Source organism: Stigmatopora argus, chromosome 1 (assembly GCF_051989625.1).
Source record: "Stigmatopora argus isolate UIUO_Sarg chromosome 1, RoL_Sarg_1.0, whole genome shotgun sequence".
Classification (NCBI taxonomy): domain Eukaryota; kingdom Metazoa; phylum Chordata; class Actinopteri; order Syngnathiformes; family Syngnathidae; genus Stigmatopora; species Stigmatopora argus.
Genome location: NC_135387.1, coordinates 6,571,178 through 6,592,488, shown reverse-complemented (window position 1 = coordinate 6,592,488; position 21,311 = coordinate 6,571,178). Strand labels below are relative to the sequence as shown.

Genomic DNA, 21,311 nt, shown 5'->3' with positions numbered 1-21,311 from the left:
GCCGTTTGGTCGCCGGACTTTTGGTCGCCGGACTTTTGGTCGCCGGACGTTTGGTCGCCCGGAAGGTTATTGATAATTACCGTTTAAAATTGTTGCTCAAATTCCCTAAATACAAACTTCGAATTATTATTTAGTCATACTTAATGCCCTATTAATTATTAGGCTAAAGAAAAGCTCAAAATTTCCCGTACTTTTATTGTGTTTTGTTGGAGAACTTGTTAAGACCCTGACTGACGTCCCTTCCTAAGGGGACAACTCATGTACATACAAACTCTTATACACTCACACGTCCACTCAGTGAAACTGCTCAGGGCCATTGTTGGCTTTTATTGATGCGTAGACCGTGTTGTTTTACCTTGTTTTGTCGCCAGACTTTTGGTCGCCAGACTTTTGGTCGCCGGACGTTTGGTTGCCGGTTGTTTGGGTCCGGGCGACCAAACGTCCGGGCGACCAAACGTCCGTGACCAAACGTCTGGCGACCAAAAGTCCGGTGACCAAACGTCCGGTTACGGTATACCATTCATAACAGAAGAAGAAACTGAGACTATAAAAGTGGATTAAACAAAGGCTTGAACTCACACCTGTTGAATTGATACTAGCGTTTAAAGACAAGGTTGGACTCGTCTGACATGCTTACCAAATAATTCTTTTTTAACTATGGGGTACATTGATAATTTATCACAAGCTTGAGTTAAACACTGATCTCTGCAATGTTCACGGTGGCTGGGAAGTATCAGGTAAATTACAAAACACAAATGCAAATAACAATAAGAGAAACACGAATAGCTGCCATATGACTGCAAAATAACCACAACTGACCAAAAAACTGTGCTGTGGCACAATGCGTGTGCGGTCGTTTGGTCACCCGTCTTTAGGTCGCCGTCTTTTGGTCGCCGGACTTATGGTCGCGGTCTTTTGGTCGCCCGGACCCAAACAACGGGGGACCAAAAGACCGGTGACAAAACGAGGTAAAACAACATGGTCTACGCATCAATAAAAGCCAACAATGGCCCTGAGCAGTTTCACTGAGCGGACGTGTGAGTGTATAAGAGTTTGTATGTACATGAGTTGTCCCCTTAGGAAGGGACATCAGTCAGGGTCTTAACAAGTTCTCCAACAAAACACAATAAAAGTACGGGAAATTTGGAGCTTTTCTTTAGCCTAATAATTAATAGGGCATCAAGTATGACTAAAAAAATTTGCAGTCTGTATTTAAAGAATTTGAGCAACGATTTAAATGGTAATTATAAATAACCTTCCGGGCGACCAAAAGACCGGCGACCAAACGACCAAGTACTGGCACAGTGGGTTGCTGTGAGCGATGGTCAGTTGTGCCGGGGAAATTACCTGCCAAGAAGCCATACAATGTAATTTTCCGAGAGAAAAATTCTAATATTAAAAAGGAAATATGACGAACAATAAGTTCATATTGCTATATTAAAAGATTCACATCGTAATATGACAAGATTAACGTTTTTTATTTTATTTAACGTGAACCGGAAGTTATTTGGTTTCATGGGCATCAACTTTTGGCGATGAAAAGTCTGAGCGACCACAAAACTCCTTTTTGCGTAATATTAAGAGATTGAAGTCATGTTGGGAAAAAAGTCATAAAATTACGGGAATAAAATCGATACATTATTTATTTTTACATCACGTGAACCGTAAATTGTTCAGGGTCCGTAGACCTCAACTAATAACGTGGTTAGTTAGTGTGAAAAACTAGATATTAGAATACTTTTTTGTCTTCTCCTTAGGTCATTTCTTATTCATGCGTTTGTGTATTTTGGAAAAGCATTTAGAAGCTTCAGATTGTCTGACAATTGCTGGCCAGAATTGAAAAAAAGTCAATAGCTTTTTGGGAGAGATTTAAGATTTTGTTTCTCTAATGCAGGGGTAGGGAACCTATGGCTCGGGAGCCACATGTGGCTCTTTTGATGGGTGCATCTGGCTCTTTGCTAACCTGTGAGCTAAAATATGGAAATCGCTATTGACAGAACTGAGATATTACATTTAGAACTGCTTTAATCTTCTTCTTTTTTTGTTTTAATCTTCATTTTTTTGCAGTAGACTCTTCTGGAATGCACCCTCTCATTGATTAGCAACAGCATAAGAATCTCTTAAAAAATATTCATTTTTTCCACTTTAAAAGTGGTGAAATTACCAAAAAAAATTGAAAAGGCACTCGTTTACATGTATGTATTTTGACTTTTAAATTCGTAGTATGGCTCACAAGGAATAACATTTGAAAATATGAATTGTTTGTGGCTCTCTTCGTCAAAAAGGTTCCCGACCCCTGCTCTAATGTAAACAACATACATATTTTAAATTCTGTTCCATGAAGGTCCTGCAAATTCTATAAATATTAAGCTTGCTCTTGTTTGAATTTTAAACTGAAAAATAACACTCAAATCTAAAAATGCAACAACAAAAAAGTCTATTGTGTTCAACGGGATGGAAATATTTCTTCCCATAAACAAAAGAGCCATTGAAACGAACACCTAAGGCCAAAAGAAAAGAGTTGTGAGCAAACATTTTCATGCGCAAATTTGAGCATGATGGTGACTCTACAAGAAGAAATTAAAACGAGGAGCAATTCAAACACTTGTGCAGATTTGTGGCTGAGCCTCTGTCGGGGGAATAGTAATATGCTTCCATAAAAAATACAGCCATGTGTGTAATAAGAGAATCTGGAAAAACCTCTATTTAACTTCTAATTGTGCATCCTTATTTTTACTGGCTTCCATTTTGTAGTATTTATTTGCAATTATTATTATACTGTATCAAATTGTGTTGAGTGTTTTTTGATTTTGAGATTGTGTTTTTCGAATGTCCTCCCTTCATTGTATAATCTGGCTAAATACCAACTGTAGTTTTCAGGGCGGACCAACCGCTAAACCATTGAAATTTGGCTTTGGAAGTGATTCAGTCTTCAGTCACATTTGACATTTGGCCCTCCATAACAAATACTGACTGACAGGCTTATCAAGTAATACCACTCCTTTCCAAAAATAAAGGGAAAAAAATCGAGAAAAATAAATGAATGGGCTAAAAAAGGGCGTTAAAACTACTCAAGTGCTAATTCAGGATTTTCAGCAGACGTTTCCAACTGTCAAATTTGCTGATCAGCATGCAGCGAAAAGCGGATGGAAATATTCCCTCTGCAGCCATTGAAATGGACAGCCACCAGCTGTTGTCCTGTCCACTGCGTGGACATGGCTGGCTGTCAGCAGGCTTAGCCAACACTGCACTTTGCATATGAAGTAGGACATGGACTGTTAGCCCCTCTGGGAGTTCACTTCCTCTGAGTCCCCAGCAGCACCAATGCCCCACCTCGCCCCTGAAACAAGCAGCCCCTTCAGATAGAGGCCAAATATCCAGAGGAAAAGTAAAGGAATTTTGGTGGTGGGATTAAACAAAAACCAAGTCTTCACACAGTGAAAACCAAATTAAGATTTTAACAAAACAAAAATGGCCTCTACTTTCATGGCTTTATGACATGGCAACACAAAACATGTTCTTCCTTAAAAACCCAACTCCTTAATGGATATGCAGGTTGGATTGCACAAAGTATATCGCTGTCTTTATCATTGGAGCATGATCATTCAAACCTCTAGTTCAAAGATATTGGGCGCGTATCACTATGAATGGTGGCCAATTAGTTAGCTGTATATCTGTTTGTTTGTTTTTTAAGAAATACTGGTACTGACTTGTATACACTGCATTTTATAATTAATTCTCAAAATTGATGATTCTGGTATCTTTTTGTGGGACAGTTTGTCATTTTGCCCAGCACTACCTATAATTCAATCAAAGTGCTGTTTGCTTAATTGGTCTCATTTCCTGCCACTTTCAGTGGAATAGCAAGATGATTTGACTGGGATGAAAATAAAACTTACAATTAGAGGATTTTAAAGCCAAACATTTGTTGTTTACAGGAATCATCCACTCATTGATTCCGTGCCAGAATATCACACACTGTGTTAGAATATCACACTATTTAAGTAGATGATACACATGATGATGCATAATTTTGGCTAATTTCATCCATACCATGAAAAGCTAAATGTCCACACAACCATTTTATCCCCAGATCTAGATTGTGTCGAGGTAACTTGCTACGTGTCTTTACTGACAGTGGGTTGAGGGCTACAAAAACAGCACCGGGAGAAACCACACATAATACTCCAGACTGAATGACCACAACCTAGGATTAAAATTATGTTTAACCACTGGTCTCTTATATAATCAACAACCTCCAGAATGTTCATACGATCCTACTTGGGTGTTTTCCATCCCACCAAGAAACCAGAGACAAAACCGTGTTGACCCAGAAGACATTTTCACTAGTTACAACCTCAACAGCTATGTTTGCTTAAACAAAAATAATAATCTAGATCTTCTTTTATTCTGAACATAAGCTTCAAACAGTTTCTGAAACTAAAGTCACGGGCCCCCAAAAAGTTGCATTTTGTCATGTTCCCTTTTCTGCGTGCATGTGTCTGGGGAGGAAGCTCTTAGAGGAGTGTCTGCAAGGCGAGAGTGTGGCAATATCATTTCCTGCGTCTGTCTGCTTTCGAGACTGCCGCTAACTCTGCTGTAACACGCTCATTAATATTCACAGAGGCCGTACAGTTCCGCTGCTGACGGCACACAGATGACAGCGTTTCTTGAAAAAGGCATAAGGAAGCACAGGCTGGCACTTTTCGCTGGCATGCTCCAAGAACATTTTCAAAGTGCCTCATCTTTGCTTAAATGTGCTGACAAAGGGGAGCTCTGTTGCCGTAAGTTTAGCAATTTTCCTCAACTCCTACCCAGCATGTATTCCCTCATTAGCGTTTCTTGAAACAGGGTATTCGGGCGGTGGGGGTGGGATGAAGGAGTCAGATTAAAAAGCAAATGAGCCTTTGGCATAACACTTGAGTGGCCTGCGGGCTCTTCTATGAAAGTAGAAGAGGCCCTAGAAAATGGGGTCCTTGAGGTGTGCCCACTCTAGCTTGAATGAACGTGTGTACCAGGAGTGGGTATTCACCATGCATGGCAAGACTTTGGCACTCTCCAGGACATTAAGGGTCTCTCCAATTTCTCTTTCCTTGGCATGTTCCTCTGGGGGAATCCACTGTGCGGGACAAACACTGCGTCACCGCGCCTGATCAAAACCAAGTGTTTTGACCCGCGAGTCCACTCTCCTGGCAATCAGATCTCAGTAAAGACTCGGTACGAGAGGGTGAGGATCAATGTGTTTGTGTGTGTCAGAGGTGGGTTGCCGGCCTGGGGTAGGTGGATGTTCGGGGGAGGGGTGGGCCTGATGTTTGCTGAATGCTCCTCTTTGTTGGGATCATATTATGTTTCCACCACAATACTTCTAAACCCTGCTTCATCAACCCCATTCATGTGTAACAGTTCATGCAAATGGCATCACTAGTCTTTTTTCCTAGGGGCGGGGTGGGGGTGGGATTCTTCTATCAATCTCCCACACAAACTTCTTTCTTTCTTCTCCCTGAAAACTGCTACAGGCGCATCAATGGTGTATAATGCATTCATATTATTTTACCTGTCTGTCAATTGCTCATACTTGACATTTGTCATCAAGGCTACTAAGTTATAACTCTTACGACATTGTAAAAAACGAAAAAACACAAGATATTTTTGTGATAAACTGCTCGCAGCTGTAATTCCCAGATTATTACAATAAAAAACAGAAGGGAAAACCATAAAACACACATAAAACAGTATTAGGATTGGGTAAGTGTAGATTTTGGGGTAGATTTTTGTAATTTGATAAATGAAAATTATGGCACAGAAAATTATTTCATACTCTGATCTATATGTAAACCCATTGAAGAAAGTACTATGCGTATACATGGAGGCTTAGGAAAATCTTGCTCCCTAAGAACCAAAAAGAGCGTCCGCACTGATAAAACTAGACTACGTTGTTGATTTAGTAGTTAACATGCTTAATTGCCACGGTGAACATGTGGATTCAAACCCTTGATGGGGGGAGAAATGTAGTGCAGCATCGTCACCATCAAACTGGTTACACATACATTTCTCTTTCCTTGGCATGTTCCTCTGGGGTAATCCTCTGTGCGGGACACTCATTTTGTTGTGTAGAATAACAATAGAAAATGCAATTCTTTTTACAGTAATTTGTTGTTAATTTGAAATCAAACTTTATACATTTTGCTTGTTTTTTAGAACTCCTTGCATTAAACGAATGTTTCTTCAATCCGACCTAGAAAACAACAACCCCCCCCCCCCCCCCTCTCCACACACACACGTACACACATTTTATTTGGATTGACCTACTAGTGATAAACTCATTCAAATTCAAAGCAGAAGATTATTGAGAACCACATCATCGTCGGTGGCACTGAAAGAGTTGATGGTAAAACTCTGGCAACCACAGCTGGCATTACTTTACTGTAAAGGTTTTTTTCAACTTCAAATAACCGGGGAATGTTTGGATTTGGGAAAAAATGTGAGCACAAGCAACACTACAAAAACGACAATATTAAATCACTTCATCTATGCAGCAAGAAGAGAGAGCTATGTAGTCACCAAATATTTCAAACATAAAAACACACCAACACATATGTCGAACTGGCTGAACTTGCTATGATAATCAAAACCAACAGGCATCAGTGCAACGACCACACACACGTGCAATAAATCAAAGCATACCACAGGATGTATAAAGTAAAGTTTCCCATTGGCGTGTATACAGAAAAAGTGATTTGAGTCAGTCTTTTTCTGTTTTCATTTTACCTCAAATATTGTGTTTACACAGTCCTCATGAGGCATTTGTTGGGAAACGGGATTCTATTTACAGTAAGGCCCAATAAAACTGAGGCTGAGAGGTGTTTCCCCTGCAAATAATGGCTTTATTGCCACCAGAGGTGTTTTAGTGTCATCACTGTGTGGGGGCTAATTAGTAATAACATGCAAATGGTGATCAAACACTCATTAAAACACACTTCTGAGCAAGGTGTTACTTTTAGCGTGTCATTTCCATTCAGCCAATAGGATATGTTGCCATTGACGGCGATTGGCATCCAATCCATTTGAACTTCAAATGGATTGGACGTCTACTGCCGTCAAAGGCAGCGAATAAATTAAATGCACATTGACGCTGAAGTAAGGGGGAGCGGGGTTAGTTGTACCATAGGTTCGCTGTCACACTTGCTATTACTCGAACACTAGAGGGTGGTATTGCACAACATGAGTATCAGAATGATCACAATTGTGCTCAGTAAAAAAATATGACATTCTTTTTACTGTCATGTCTCACATCACTTTGAGGTAACAGACAATTGCTTATTTATGTTCAAATTAAAAATGCCCAGGTCTTTATAATTGTGTAGTTTTTCTCATTCATTAGTCAGTTGAGGGCCGGTGGGTAAGTGGTTAGCACGCTGGCTTTACAGTTCTGGGGTCGCATGTTCTCCCCGGGATTGCGTGGGTTTTCTCCGGGTACTGCGGTTACCTACAACTTCCCAAAAACATGCATGGTAGGCTGGTTGAATACTCTAAATTGCTCCTAGGTGAGTGTGAGTGTGTATAGTTGTCCGTCTCCTTGTGCTCTGGCCACCAATTCATGGTGTGCCCAGCCTAGTGCCCATAGTCAGCTGGGATAGGCTCCAGCACCCCTGCAACCTTTGTGAGGATAAGCGGTTCATAAAATGAATGAATGAATGAATGGTCAGTTGAATGCTAGCAATTGACTTAGCTTATATCCCAAAAACAAGTTGGGGTTGATTGTCACACATGTAACAGTTCAAATGATTTCTGTCTTATTTTGAACCAACATTTTAAACCTATTCTTTTTTGTAAACTCATTCGAATTGATTAGAAACGTTATAGTGCCGTCCTGTTAATGTTACCTGTATGTATATTAAGATGATTAATTAAGAGCACACATGAACTCCAATCAGATGTTGTCATCATTTTTAAAGAAAATCACACTTAAATTAAAGCTGACAAAGTGTCTGTCTGTCTTTGATTGATATTTAATTACTGTTTCAAAAATAGATGTAAAATCCAAATCAAAATATTAAACCATTAGGCAGTCATTTAAAATATTGGTTGCCATTGACTGTGCTAAATGTCCAATCCATTTTTGATGAGGAGAGGCTCGCAGCAGATAATGGTTGTCAACCCTCCCATTCCAAATGCACTGAATGTCCAGTGTCGTCAATGGCATTGAAATATGAGCATTTAGCGGTTAAATATTGTGAAATGGAAAAAAATGAATTGTCACTGAGGGTCATAACCATATTTTTATTTGAATTCATTTTAATTTGATATATTTGGTTTTATAAACCATTTATCGACTTAAACATTAGTTTATTCATTAAAAATTAGTAGTAATGCATTCATTATTGATATTAAAAAGTATCTTGTATCACACACACCAAGTGTTAATATTGTAGCCGACATGTTCCAAAATGTGACGTTCACATATAGTGTGTGGAAGCCAAGTTTAAATTAAGTTTGTTCTAATCGCCTAAAATAGTCACTTGGCCTGCAAAGGTTTAAGCTTGGTGCTAATGAATGCATGTCAAAAATGATTATTCAAAGATTTGTGGATTGGAAGCTCTTCATAAAAAAAGGGAGGAATGTCCAAGGCAGACACCCGGTTGTCCCCTACAGCAGTGTTTCCCAACCTTTTTTGAGCTGCGGTACACTTTTTGCATTGAACAAATCTCAAGGAACATCACCGGCTGAAAATCTTCTAATTTAAAACTATATCGCCTATATTAACAATATAAAGTCATTCTCATCAAAGTTTTATCAACAGGAATCGTATGAACCTCAAAAACGATTCCGAAATCGGATTATATGTAATCTTATTATGATTAAAATTAGAGGATTTACTAATAAAGTACTGCTCTATTTACAAAATGTTCAAGTTAGGAAAACAGTTCTGGAACCAATAGAGGTATGACTGTAGTTTCTAAATGAGGGAACTCACCCTGGACGAGGCTTTTCTCTTGTACCTGTTGGCGAAATCAAACTTCTCCTTGACTTCATCCAGCAGCTGCTCCAGGCGGCTCTTCTCGTCCTTGCCCGTGTAATCCTGGCCCAGGAGGACGTAGGCCCTCCAGTTGGCCGAATCGAAGCCCCAGTGGCAAGTCCTGTTCTCTTGGGCCTTGTGGCTGTGCACCACAAACTTGTGCGTGGGGTACATGAGTCTGCAGTCCATGCACTGGATGCAGGCCGCGTTGGGGCTGGTGTAGAGCTCGGGCACGAACAAGCCCTTGCACTTGCCGAAGCACTCGTGGTAGATCTTAAAGCTCCTCTCGGTGAGCTCCAACTCCAACTCCAGCGCTCCTCCGCCGCTGGCCTCCTTCTTGCAGCGAGGAGGATAGGTGCCCCCGTAGATGAGCGCGTGGCACAGGCGCTCGGCGTCCGTCTTGGTGATGAGGCCGCAGGAGGGCGCCGAGAAGGGCAGGATCCCCATCACCTTGAGGATCTCCAACTGGTCGGCGGTGCACCGGGAGCAGTAGATGTGCAGCTCGTCGCACACCGAGTTAATCTGCTGCAGGCTGAAGTCCCGCAACACCGTGTTGAGGATCTGGGGCAGACACAGCCGCTTCTCGCCACCCACCACGAAGCAGGAGATGGTCTCGCCCTCCAGCACGGTCTCGCAGCGCTCGGTGGAGCGGTCCGATGGGATGAAGAGCGGACCGGGCATCACTGGCGGCGGCAGATGCTGCAGGACCGGCGGCTCGGGCTCCTTGCCCTCCTTCTTGAAGAGGAGCTCATGTTGCCAGCGGGCGGAGAAGGCGGCCGGCCCGCCTAGAGAGCTCATAGAGCTGAGGTGAAACTGCTTGAGAGTTTGCTGCAGTCCCGGGTGAGGCTGGAAGCTCTGCCGACTTAAGGTCTCCATGTTTTCCCCCAAACTTTACCAGAGAACAGCCCTCTCCTCGTCTGCTCGGACCGGGGACCACCAGCCACTTGGCGCGCCTGAAACGGAAAAATCCACCGCGTCCGTGAATTGCCTCGAACTTCCGAGTACTTCATCAAACGTGCGAGTTGAACCACAGAAATTAAAAATAAAATAAAAATCAAAAATACAAAAAATGTAAAATCCGAGTTTATAATTCCTGGGACGAAAAAGAGTGGACGCCGGTCAGTGGCTCCCTGATCTCGCACTGTCCATGGCGACGAGAAATGGGGGCTGCTTTTCCAAACTCCGCCACAAAAAAAGTTCCCCGCGTCCAATTCCGAAGCGAAAGACGCTGGAAAAGTCGATACGCATTGAATTTGAATCGTCTAGTTTAGTCTTTTTCCGCTCTCGAGGACAGCTCCGTCGGCCCCCGCAGTTCACTGTGACTGACTGTATGGTGATGAGTTTTTTTTCTCTTCTGTCTCTCTCTCTCTGTCTCTCTCCCTCTCTCTCTCTCTCTCTCTCTCTCTCTCTCTCTCTCTCTCTGTCTCTCTCTCTCTCTCTCTCTGTCTCTCTCTCTCTCTCTCTCTCTCTCTCTCTCCCTCTCTCTCTCTCTCGCCCAGTCTGTCTCGGTCACACGCACGCGCACGCGCTCCCCTCCCCTCCGTGTTTGTGTGTCTGGCTCAGTCATTGAATCCAAGCCAGGAATGTGAGTGACTCTGCAGGCACGGCTGTTCCAGGGAACAGCCTGCACCCCCACCCCTGCTGGCCAGCACACAGCCAGACAGGAAACCACCTAGTTACCTGATTAACCATTAACATGACAATTTTGGATCTTTAAATTCTCATCTCATCTCATTTTCGGAACCGCATTATCCTCACTAGTGTCGCAGGGGGTGCTGGAGCAGCTGACTTCAGGCCAGAGGCGGGGGACACCCTGAATTGGCGGCCAGCCAATTGCAGGACACAAGGAGACAAACAACCATTCACGCTCACACTTATACCTAGAGGCAATTTAGAGTGTCCATTCAGCCTACCATGCATATTTTTGGAATGTGGGAGGAAACCAGAATACCTGGAGAAAACCCACGAAGGACAACATGCAAACTCCACACAGGTGGAACGACCTGGATTTGAACCCAGGTCCCCCACTGTGAGGCCGACTCGCTAACCACTCGGCCGCTGGGCCGCCCATCTTTAAATTCAATTTTTTAGAAAACAAATTAAACCCCATGAAGACCTCCCATCCACATATGACAGGGGTGTCCAAACTATTGCACAAGGGGTCGCAGTGGGTGCAGGTATTTCTTGTTCCAACTGATCCAGCACAGACACTTTGACCCAGGGGTGCCCAACTTCGGTGCTCGGGGGTTCCTATCTAGTTTGTTTTCCATGTTTTCCTGCAACAACACACCTGAATCAAATAATCAGGATTGTTATTAAGCTTCTGGACAGCTTGCTGATGAGTTCATCATTTGATACAGGTGTGCTAGAGGGGGGCGGACATATGGAAATCAGAGTGGATAAGGGCCCTCGAGGACCAGAGTAGGGCAACTCTGGCTTGACCAATGAGGTTTCTTCGGAACCCAGCAGCACCTGATGACAGGCAACTGATTACACGTTTAAGACCCCAGATTGGTGAAAATGTATCCTCATCTGACTGAAAACCGTACACGCACTACAGTCCTTGAGGGCAAGTTTGGGTAACATTTTGGGTCATGTAGGCCGCAATATCAACATTAGGACAAACTAGGTCACCATTATAACTCAATTATTTTTCAGTTATTAATTATTATGTTTTGATTCATACATGCAATTATGGAAAATTAATGCAATTAAAATGGTTATGGTTAAAAACTCTAGTTGTGTCTTTCCTTTAAAAAAAATCATAGTATATTTAATTCATTGCGTGCCATTCACAATTATAGACGTCCATTTCATTTCCACCCTGCCCTAGACTGGTCGCTAGTCAGCTCTAGGTCACCTGTAGAGACAAACGATCATCCACACTCACAATCATACTGCCACCAGTGGGAATCGAGCCTGCGCCTGCCCACGCCGAAGTAAGGCGAGTAAACCCCCTACCATCAGGCGTTGCTATTGTACATTTTGATGGAAATATTTAATCTCATCTCATTTTCGGAATTGTTTTATCCCCATTGGGGTCACGGGGGTGCTGGAGCCTATCCCAGCTGACTCTGGGCCAGAGGCAGGGGACACCCTGAATCGGTGGTCAGCCGATCTCAGGGCACAGCGATACAGACAACCATGCACACTCAGAACCGTACCTGGGGGCAATTTAGAGTGTCCAATCAGTCTACCATGCATGTTTTTTGGAATGTGGGAGGAAACCAGAGTACTCGTAGGAAACCCACGCAGGCCCGAGGAGAACATGAAAACTCCATACAGGTAGACTGATCTGGATTCGAACCCAGAACCCCAGAGCTGTGAGGCCGACGCACTAACCACTTGCACCACCAGGCCACATGGAAATATTTACATAGGTTAATTTGAGACGGCAGCTTAGTGAATTTTATTTTTATTTTACTTGTTTTCATAAATGGGTTGGTTGCTGGCTGTTTTTAATCCATTATTTTTTGCCATGAATGAGCCTGAAATAGTACTTAACTTGTAAAACATAATATACTATATTCTGAAAATTGAGCTTTACTGCGTGTGGGGTTTGCGGCCTGCACTGCTTCTGTGCCATACAAATGAGGCTGCCCTCATCATTTTGACACATCCGGCCACTTGTGACTTGTGACTTGTGAATTGAAGTCCTTACTTCCACTCAGTTTCTCTCTGAATGTTAAAACAGGACGTGTCACAGAAAGAGAAAGTTGGTGAAGAAAAACCAAAACCCATTGACTCAACGTGTCAAGTTCAACTTCAAGGGAAGTGCCATAGTTGGCTGCTCTGGTGGCGCCCCCCAGCCAGGCACTGCTGCCACTGCAACGTGATAACCTTACAGTAAAATGAAAGGTTTCTCTCGTCTAAAATTAAAATGAAATAAATTAAATTAAATGGGGCAAAATCGTCATGTCGGACACCAATTTCTTCAATGAGAAATTGAAGAACAATACTCTCATGGTAAAACTGAATTGCTGTTGATGAATAGTGTTAGGGTTATCATTTATAATAATGATAACCCTAACAAATAGTCTTTAAATCTCATCTCATCTCATTTTCTCAACCGCTTTATCCTCATTAGGGTCGCGGGGAGTGTTAAAATGATTATTTAAAAAAATACATAATAATGAACACTATTGTAGCTTTCTTTTTACTATGTGTCCCTTAAAAATGGGACGAGTATACAATGTGCATAAAAATATAGAGGCCAATTTCTTTGATTTATAACAGTTTGCTCTTTGAGCTAAGTATTACATCTGGAAAAACATGTCAAACTAGCCATCCAAATTCTACTGATTCTAACTCAGTACGTCTATCGGTGCCATTGATGTCAATAGACAGCAGATCATGTGACTCTGTTGATCCTTCTGCTCATCTCATCTCTCATCTCATTTTCTAAACTGCTTTATCCTCCCTAGGGATGCGGGGGGTGCTGGAGCCTATCCCAGCGGGGGGCACTCTGAATTCGTGGCCAGCCAATCGCAGGGCACAAGGAGACAAACAACCATTCCTGCTCACATTCATACCTAGGGGAATTAAAAGTGTCCAATCAGCCTACGGTGCATGTCTTTGGAATGTGGGAGGAAACCGGAGTACCCAGAGAAAACCCACATAGGCCCGGGGAGAAAATGCAAACTCCACATAGGTGGACCGACCTGGATTTGAACCCAGGATTCCTAGTGTAAGTTAGTTTGTTACAAATAGACATCCAATCTATTTAAGATAGGATGGCTGGCTGCAAATGAACTTTCCTTCCAATTCAAATAGATTGGACATCTATTGCCCTCAATGGCATCAAATAACAGGTAAAATAATAGTATTCAAAAAATGTGAATGTGTTGTGCCTGTTAATAAGAATGAAAATGTATTTTAAAAGCTCTCACTGAATGCAATAGACAGCCAGGTCTTTGGTAAGAATGCTCGATGACTATGAATAGGGTTAAGCATCATAGAAAAACCACCAACGACACCAATTATCCGTGTTCTAACATCAATAAGAGAGAATTCTAAATGTCACGGCTACATGCCACTGTTTCTTGAGTGGTATTGCAAACCGAGCCATTCACTTCCCCACCTAGATTAGTTTCTATTGAAAAAGAAAATTCACCATTTACAACAACATTACCGCTCTAGCCGAGTTATGTCAATTGTAGTCCTTGTTGATGTAGCATTCCACATTGAAGTACTGTGTCATCCAACTGAATGGTTCAAATACCCGTACAAACCTCTCGACACCATCAGAATGGTATTCATTTGAGAGGGATCAACAGATAAAAGAAAGTTGAATTTATAGAAGAATGGAAGATACAAACAATAGAAAGTTGAATGCAGTGCTTTGTCTGAAAACAAAGTGGTTCTATCCTTATGTTTTGTGCTCGACAACAACCAAAGACTATTATTTATTTCTATGCTGCGTTTAGTTCTTACATTTGATTGTTCAAGTGGTTAAATTGGTGCTGGTCGGCCTCTAACATTACATCTGCTCTGCTCATCGTCGCTAGGATCTCCATGGTAGCAGAACACCAAACAGCATCACATGGAATGACGTCAAGTTTCTTTCCTGGCGCTGCCTGTCTTTTTCTCAGAGTAGCACTATGTACGACAGGACCAGACCACTGCCTATTTCACTGCAAAGCTTGAAGAAAAAAAACAAAACAAAAAAAGAAACATCAGCTCATATCCCCTCCCCCGTAATAGGCCTTCTTAAACACCGGTTTTATGCAGGTCAGCTGCCAAAGAAATGCGGTCACCAAATTTTAAAGAGGTTTGCCCCATAATGCTGTTTTCCGTTTTGGTTGTGATTCTCTGTTCTTTCTTTTCTGAATGTTCTCGTGTTGTTTCCATTGCATCGGGCTTGCCAATCTCCATTGGTCCATATCTGCCGGCCAAAAGCTTACAGGGCTCAGAAATTCCCACCGCTATTCCGTGAAGTTTCCACCTCATGTGTCCTCACTGAGGAAATAAAGTATTATACTGTTGCAGCTGATGACCCTGCTGTAACTCATTTTTTAACTCATTTTGTTGAGAAGAAATACCAGCTATGATGTCTATCTTATCTATTTTTCAAATTATATATGTGTATATATATATATATATATATATAATATAATATACATATACATGTGTATACATATACACATATATATATATATATATATATATATATATATATATATATATATATATATATATATATATATATACATATATAAATTTCAGGAGTTTCTTCGGTAATCATCTTAAAGTCTGACTGCTGGATGAACAACAATGTGAGCACAACACAGCCTAGACCTGTGCTACTTGTATATGTCCCATTGTTTCTATGCTGCTTTCTAGTCTTTGGTCCTGTATAGCCTTATTGATTTTATCTTCAACCTGCACAAGCGAATAAAGATGAAAATCAGCCTTTGGCTATAATCTTACATATTGACTTAACCTCCTGACTACCAGGAAAAAAATGTATCCAATCACATTTAATTTGAAATTCTCCAATCTATGCGAAGTAATTGGAACACTGCAAAATAAATTGGGTATCATTGGAGAGCTCTGAATGTCGTCAAAAGGAGTGAATGCGATTGGATGCACTGGGTGGGAGGTATTTACTAGGTTTACAAATGTCCTCTACAGAGGAAAAATTCGAACTACTGGTAGTCAGGAGGATATATATGTTCATTAACATGAATATGTATATGTTCATTTATATGTATTGTCACATTGTATTGTGCCCTGCGATCGGCTGGCCACCGATACAGCGTGTCCCCTGCCTCTGATCCGAAGTCAGCTAGGATATGCTCCAGCACCCCTAGCGACCCAAATGAGGATAAAGCGGTTCAGAAAATGAGAAGAGAAAAATAATGTAACCGCAAATAAATAGCGTGCACACACATGGACATGTTGACATTTGTGGACACACACGCTGGTGGCATGATTAATGTGAATGCAGATGTTCGTCAGTCTCCTTGTGTGCCCTCCGACTTGACTGGCGACAAGTTTAGGGTGTAGTCTGCCTTTCGCCTGAAGGTACGTATGTGCGGTACGCAAGATGAATAAATGAATGTTTAAATAATAATTTCATGACAATTTGAATACAATGGTCTCTCATCTCATTTTCTGAACCGCTTTATCCTCATTAGGGTCGTGGGGGGTGGTGGAGCCAATCTCAGCTATCTCCGGGCCAGAGGCGGGGGACACCAGGAATCGGTGGCCAGCCAATTGCAGAGCACAAGGAGACGGACAACCATGCACACCCACACCCATACGCAGGGACAATATAGAGTCTAGCCTACAATGCATGTTTTTGGAATGTGGGAGGAAACCAGAGTACCCAGTGGACGTGACCTGGATTTGAACCCAAGACCCCAGAGCTTTGAGGCCGATGCGCTAGCCACTCGCACCACCGGGCCGCCAAATACAATCGAAAAGCAATAAAATGTTGATGAAATGGGTTTAAAAAAAGCACTCTGACCCCTAATAATACAATTATCGGAATCCAATTCATTTAAACTGGGAGAAGCTTTCAGTTGACTCATTGCCTGCCATTGACAACAGTAGACGTCCAATTCCTTTAAACTGCGAGAACTGGTTGGAATCTTCATTTTTTTAATGCTAATGATGGCGGTAGAGGGAATGAACATGTCCCACTTAAACAACTCAAAATGGTTTGGATATCCAACCCTGTCAGTGGGAGCCAATGAGTGAAATGAATGCTCTTTAAAGGCTGCAAACAATTACCTACATTTTAGCTTCATCAGACTTCTAGTCTCCAAAATGTATTTTTCCCTGTGTGCATATTGTAATTGTAAAAGTAATCTATATGAACTGTAGTTATTATAATACAACGGATTACACATTACCATATTAGACCAAAAAAAGAACAATATTCCAATTCAAACTGGAAAAAAATATCCAACAATGAAACACCCATCCCAAAAGCATGAGTGCTCTCTTGTGGATAAACACAATAAAACTTCATAATTATTTCTGTGGTCTATCTGTACAAAATAAAAGAGGGAGAGAATTTGAAAACCGCACTTTGGAGTAATGTTGCTGGCAGTAGTTTGTGTTTAATAGGTTTTTTTAGTCACTTTAATATAATATGGTAATAATAGGAAGAGGCGGATGAGTGGTTAGCTTGTTGGCCTCACAGTTCTGGGGTCAAGGCTTCAATCCCATGTCGGTCCTCACAGTTTGCATGTTCTTCCTGGGCTTCTGTGGGTTTTCGCTGGATAGGGTAGGCTGATTGAGCACTGTAAATTGCCCAAAGTGAATGACAATGAACATTTTCACATCGCCCAATTGGTTTTAACCTAGAGAGCTGGCAGTGATCATTCACGGCGAGCCCTCCCAGTTATAAAGGACTGGATACTAAATGGCCCCATTGGCATCTAATGAGTTAACAGATCAGAAGCTTCTAAAAACATGAAATCAATCTACTAAATGTTCCCAAATTGTCCAAAGACACAGTCATCATACTTTGTGCAAAGGTGTTTCCCTCTTCAGTCTGCATTTAAAAATATGAATTTTGGTAAACATGGGATAAGCGGTACGGAAAATGAATGAATGATTAATTGAGCTGCAACAGGACAGCTTCTGTTTAATTTCACTCAAGAAGGAAAAAAACATATATATTTTTTTCAAATAGTCAATGTAAAAAGAAAGTTGAGTTCCATGGCCATTTTCTATAGAAGCTTATTGCATTCACCTTAAAAATAAGCTAAATTAAAAAAAAAAGCCTGAGCCGATTTTAAAATGAATTTATTTTTGGGGTTGATTTTTTAATTAATTATTTTTAGAAAACTCAGTTTTTCAAATTAATGTATTTTCTGTGGTTGTTTTCTGACTTTTTTTTTTCCTTCATCGTTTTTCAATTTATTTTTCTTCTTTGTTTTTCAACATTAAATCCACACAGGTGGTTAGCGCGACGGCCTCACAGTGGGGGACCTGGATCCAAATCCGGGTTGGTCCACCTGTGAGGAGTTTGCATGTTCTCCCCTGGCCTGTGTGGGTTTTCTCCGGGTACTCTGTTTTCCTCTCACATTCTAAAGACATGCATGGTAGGCTGACTGGACACTCTAAATTGCTCCTAGGTATGAGTGTGAGCGTGAATGGTTGTTTGTGTCCTTGTCTGTCCTGCAATTGGCTGGCCACCAATTCAGGGTGTCCCCTGCCTTTGGCCTGAAGACTGCTCGGATAGGCTCCAACAGCCTCCGTGACCCTAGTGACGATAAAGCGGTTCAAAAAGTGAGATGAAATGAGACCCCAGAAAATAAATTAATTTGAAAAAAGAACAAAAAAAATCAAAAACAACCACAGAAAATAAATAAATTTGAAAAACGGAGTTTTCAAAAAAAATATAAATTTGAAAAACAACCCAAAAATAACTTAATTTGATTTTTATTTGTATTTTTAAGGTGGATGCAATAAGCTTCCGAAATGTTCAATATAGCTTCTCACTTGCGTGGGAGGTTCTCATGAAAATACGATCTTTAATTGGACACAAAACAGTGACGTCACAGTGTAAACACGGAAGTACCGCGAAACTACGAAATCAAACAACATGAATAAACGCAAGTTTTCCCTCGAAGATTCGACAACTAAAACAACTTCCACCGGCTCACCGGAGACAAAACATAAATTATCAAAGACCAATGTGACCAGGTAGGTGAAACATTTCAAATTGACGAGGAGTAGGACAATGCATGTTTTTTATTTTTTTAAATAGTTTTAAAACAAGTGGAAATAATAAGCATGGCGGGAACTAGCAATTATATGTAACTAACAATATATGTAAGATGTAAGAGTACTATTCCTATTGAATAGTGTACTTCAACTCATAAATATAGTAGTCCTAATAATGTGATTACTCGCGGTATGGTAAGCATTCAATAGAAAGACAACTCTTTTTCACAGTGTAATAGTCCATCTATTTTAGAAGATTGAAAATTGTCATCTGAAGGTCCACAGATTGTGATTTACCATTTTGGAAGAAGGAAAACCTATCTTCTGGGGAAGAATTGTGGGCTTTGACTCTACAGGCAGCGCTGCCATACTTTGATGAGCAAGATTGGGAGGAAATTCCTGACTTTCCACATCCATCAGCAAGAGTATGTGAACTTTTATTTTTTCCCCCCCTATAACTTGCTCCAATCACTACTTCAGTTTGTACGTGAACAGTGGTTTGCCTTTTTGTGCCCTTCAATTGGTTGGTGAGTGGCGATCCGTTGGCGAATACTTGGATGGCGTTAAAAACACTTCCACCTGAATGTGACTCACTCTTGTAGAATTACGTGTATCTGTCGTTGGGGGTGCTGGAGTCCATCCCAACCAACTCTTTGAAACTCCAACTTGGTGGCCAGCCAATCGCAGGGCACCAGGAGACGGACAACCATTCACACTCATAGATCGGGGCAATTTAGAGTGTTCAAGCAGCCTACCACCCAGGTTTTGGGGAAATGGGAGGAAACCAAAGCACCTAGAGAAAACCTACGCAAGCCTGGGAGAACTTATTTTTTGTATTATTATTTTTTACTAACATTTTTAGTCATTTTAGTACAAGTGACTTAAGCAGCGATTTTAAGACGGTGACGATATACTTGCATATATTTTATACCAGTCAGTATGATAATGACTGTTTTTATTTTCAGCTAACAATATAATTAATAGTAGTCATCTGGTTTTCTTAGGTTATTGAGTATTTGCTGACTGATTTAACAGGCTTTCTGCATTTGTTTTAGGAAGTCACATCAGAGCCACCAGCTGAACAAAAGTGCTCTAAATTGAATGAAAAGGTTCCCAAATCTCCTCAGGTGTCGCAAAAGAAACCAGATTTCCCAGTTATCTTTCCCCAGCAGGACAAAACGGAACTGGACATTGCTGATACGTCGCATTCTTCCCTCAGTCGGCAAGACTGCGGGAGTAAAACTATAAAAGCTAGCATTGAAAAAGATCAAACATATCTCGACGCTGTCGCTGGGCCCTCACGCATTGGGGCAGGAATGGAACAAAATGAAAACAGACCACCGGTACAAGGCAGCTGTCTCAATAGGATGAGAGACGCTGATATGATTGAGGTGATAATGGAAAGTGAAGAGGAAGAGGATGAGGAAAAGCACTTTCATGCCTCAAAAAGTGGAGAACAAGCTCAAGAAAAGTTGAACAGCTGCCCTATGTGCCTGCTGGCCTTCCCTGTTGAGTGAGTACGAATAACTGTACTTTGTTCACTCATTAACACTGTCCATTACTGCCTCGTACTACCTTCTTATATTACATTATGGCAGGAATTTAACTATAGGTTTTGGAATGAAATACTTTTAAAAAAAATCTTTCCTGCCACTCCAGGGCCTCCCAGATGGACCGGGATAGCCACCTTGCACAGTGTCTGTCAGAGATGAACGTGGACATGAGCTGGTGATCAAGTGCCCCTCAAATGTGCCCTAGGCTTTGGAGACAATAGTAATGTTTGCATGTTGATGTTAAGTCCAGAGGTATTAAAATGTTCTGTATATAACTCAGCTATCATGCCTCATTCATGTCTTTGGAATGTGGGAGGAAACCAGAGTACCAGGAGAAAACCCACTCAGGCCCGGGGAGAACATGCAAACTCCACACAGGTGGACCTATCTGGATTTGAACCCAGGACCCCAGAGCTGTGAGGCTGCGCTAACCACTCAGCTGTCGGGCTGCCCTCAAGGTAAAATTATTTGGAATTTATATTAACACAAATTACTGACAGTCCTTGCCAAACACAATGCTTTAATAGGTGAATTAAAACTATAAAATTGATATTGTGCAGTTGTTTCATCCAAGATGGGGATTTTAACACTTTATAGTGCAAGGTATTATTGAAAAAAAATCACAGACATACCGTATTTTCTGGACTATAAGTTGCACCAGCCAAAAAATACATAATTAAGAAGGAAAAAAACAGCCGCACTGGAGTAGAAGTCGCATTTTGGAGGGAAATTTTTAAAAATAAAATCCAACACCAAAAACATACATGTCATCTTGAAAGGCAATTTAAAATAAAAAGAAAATAGAGAACAACAGGCTGAATAAGTGTACGGTATTAACGTTCCATGACTGACATGCCTGGTAATGTCAGTAACGACGTAACATGTTAATAGTTATGATAACTTTAGCATAAAGAACATGCTAACAAGTTTACCAAACTATCAGTTTCACTCCAAATCACTAAATCCAATGAAATCTTCATCCTCGGTGTCGCTTTTAAACAACTCCCCCAATTCGGGAGGTAGACGCGATTAGCTTTTTTTTATTTTCTTCATTTCAG

At 41.3% G+C, this 21,311-nt stretch overlaps 1 protein-coding gene and 1 long non-coding RNA gene across 2 annotated transcripts in view; one reads left to right on the top strand and one right to left on the bottom strand.

Moving 5' to 3' along the window:
• Window positions 1–10,355, bottom strand: part of skia (v-ski avian sarcoma viral oncogene homolog a) — a 74,538-nt gene extending 64,183 nt beyond the window's left edge. Inside the window, exon 1 of the mRNA XM_077615657.1 lies at window positions 8,975–10,355. Within this exon, the coding sequence (XP_077471783.1) occupies window positions 8,975–9,892 (918 nt within the window). The 5' untranslated portion in view covers window positions 9,893–10,355. The remainder of the gene's footprint in view (window positions 1–8,974) is intronic.
• An 8,179-nt stretch (window positions 10,356–18,534) lies between these two features.
• On the top strand, window positions 18,535–20,532 carry LOC144076067 (uncharacterized). The gene is made up of 4 exons (XR_013300725.1): window positions 18,535–18,679; window positions 18,978–19,125; window positions 19,756–20,213; window positions 20,360–20,532. It is a non-coding gene; the product is annotated as an uncharacterized LOC144076067 (long non-coding RNA).
• The last annotated feature ends 779 nt before the right edge of the window (window positions 20,533–21,311 follow it).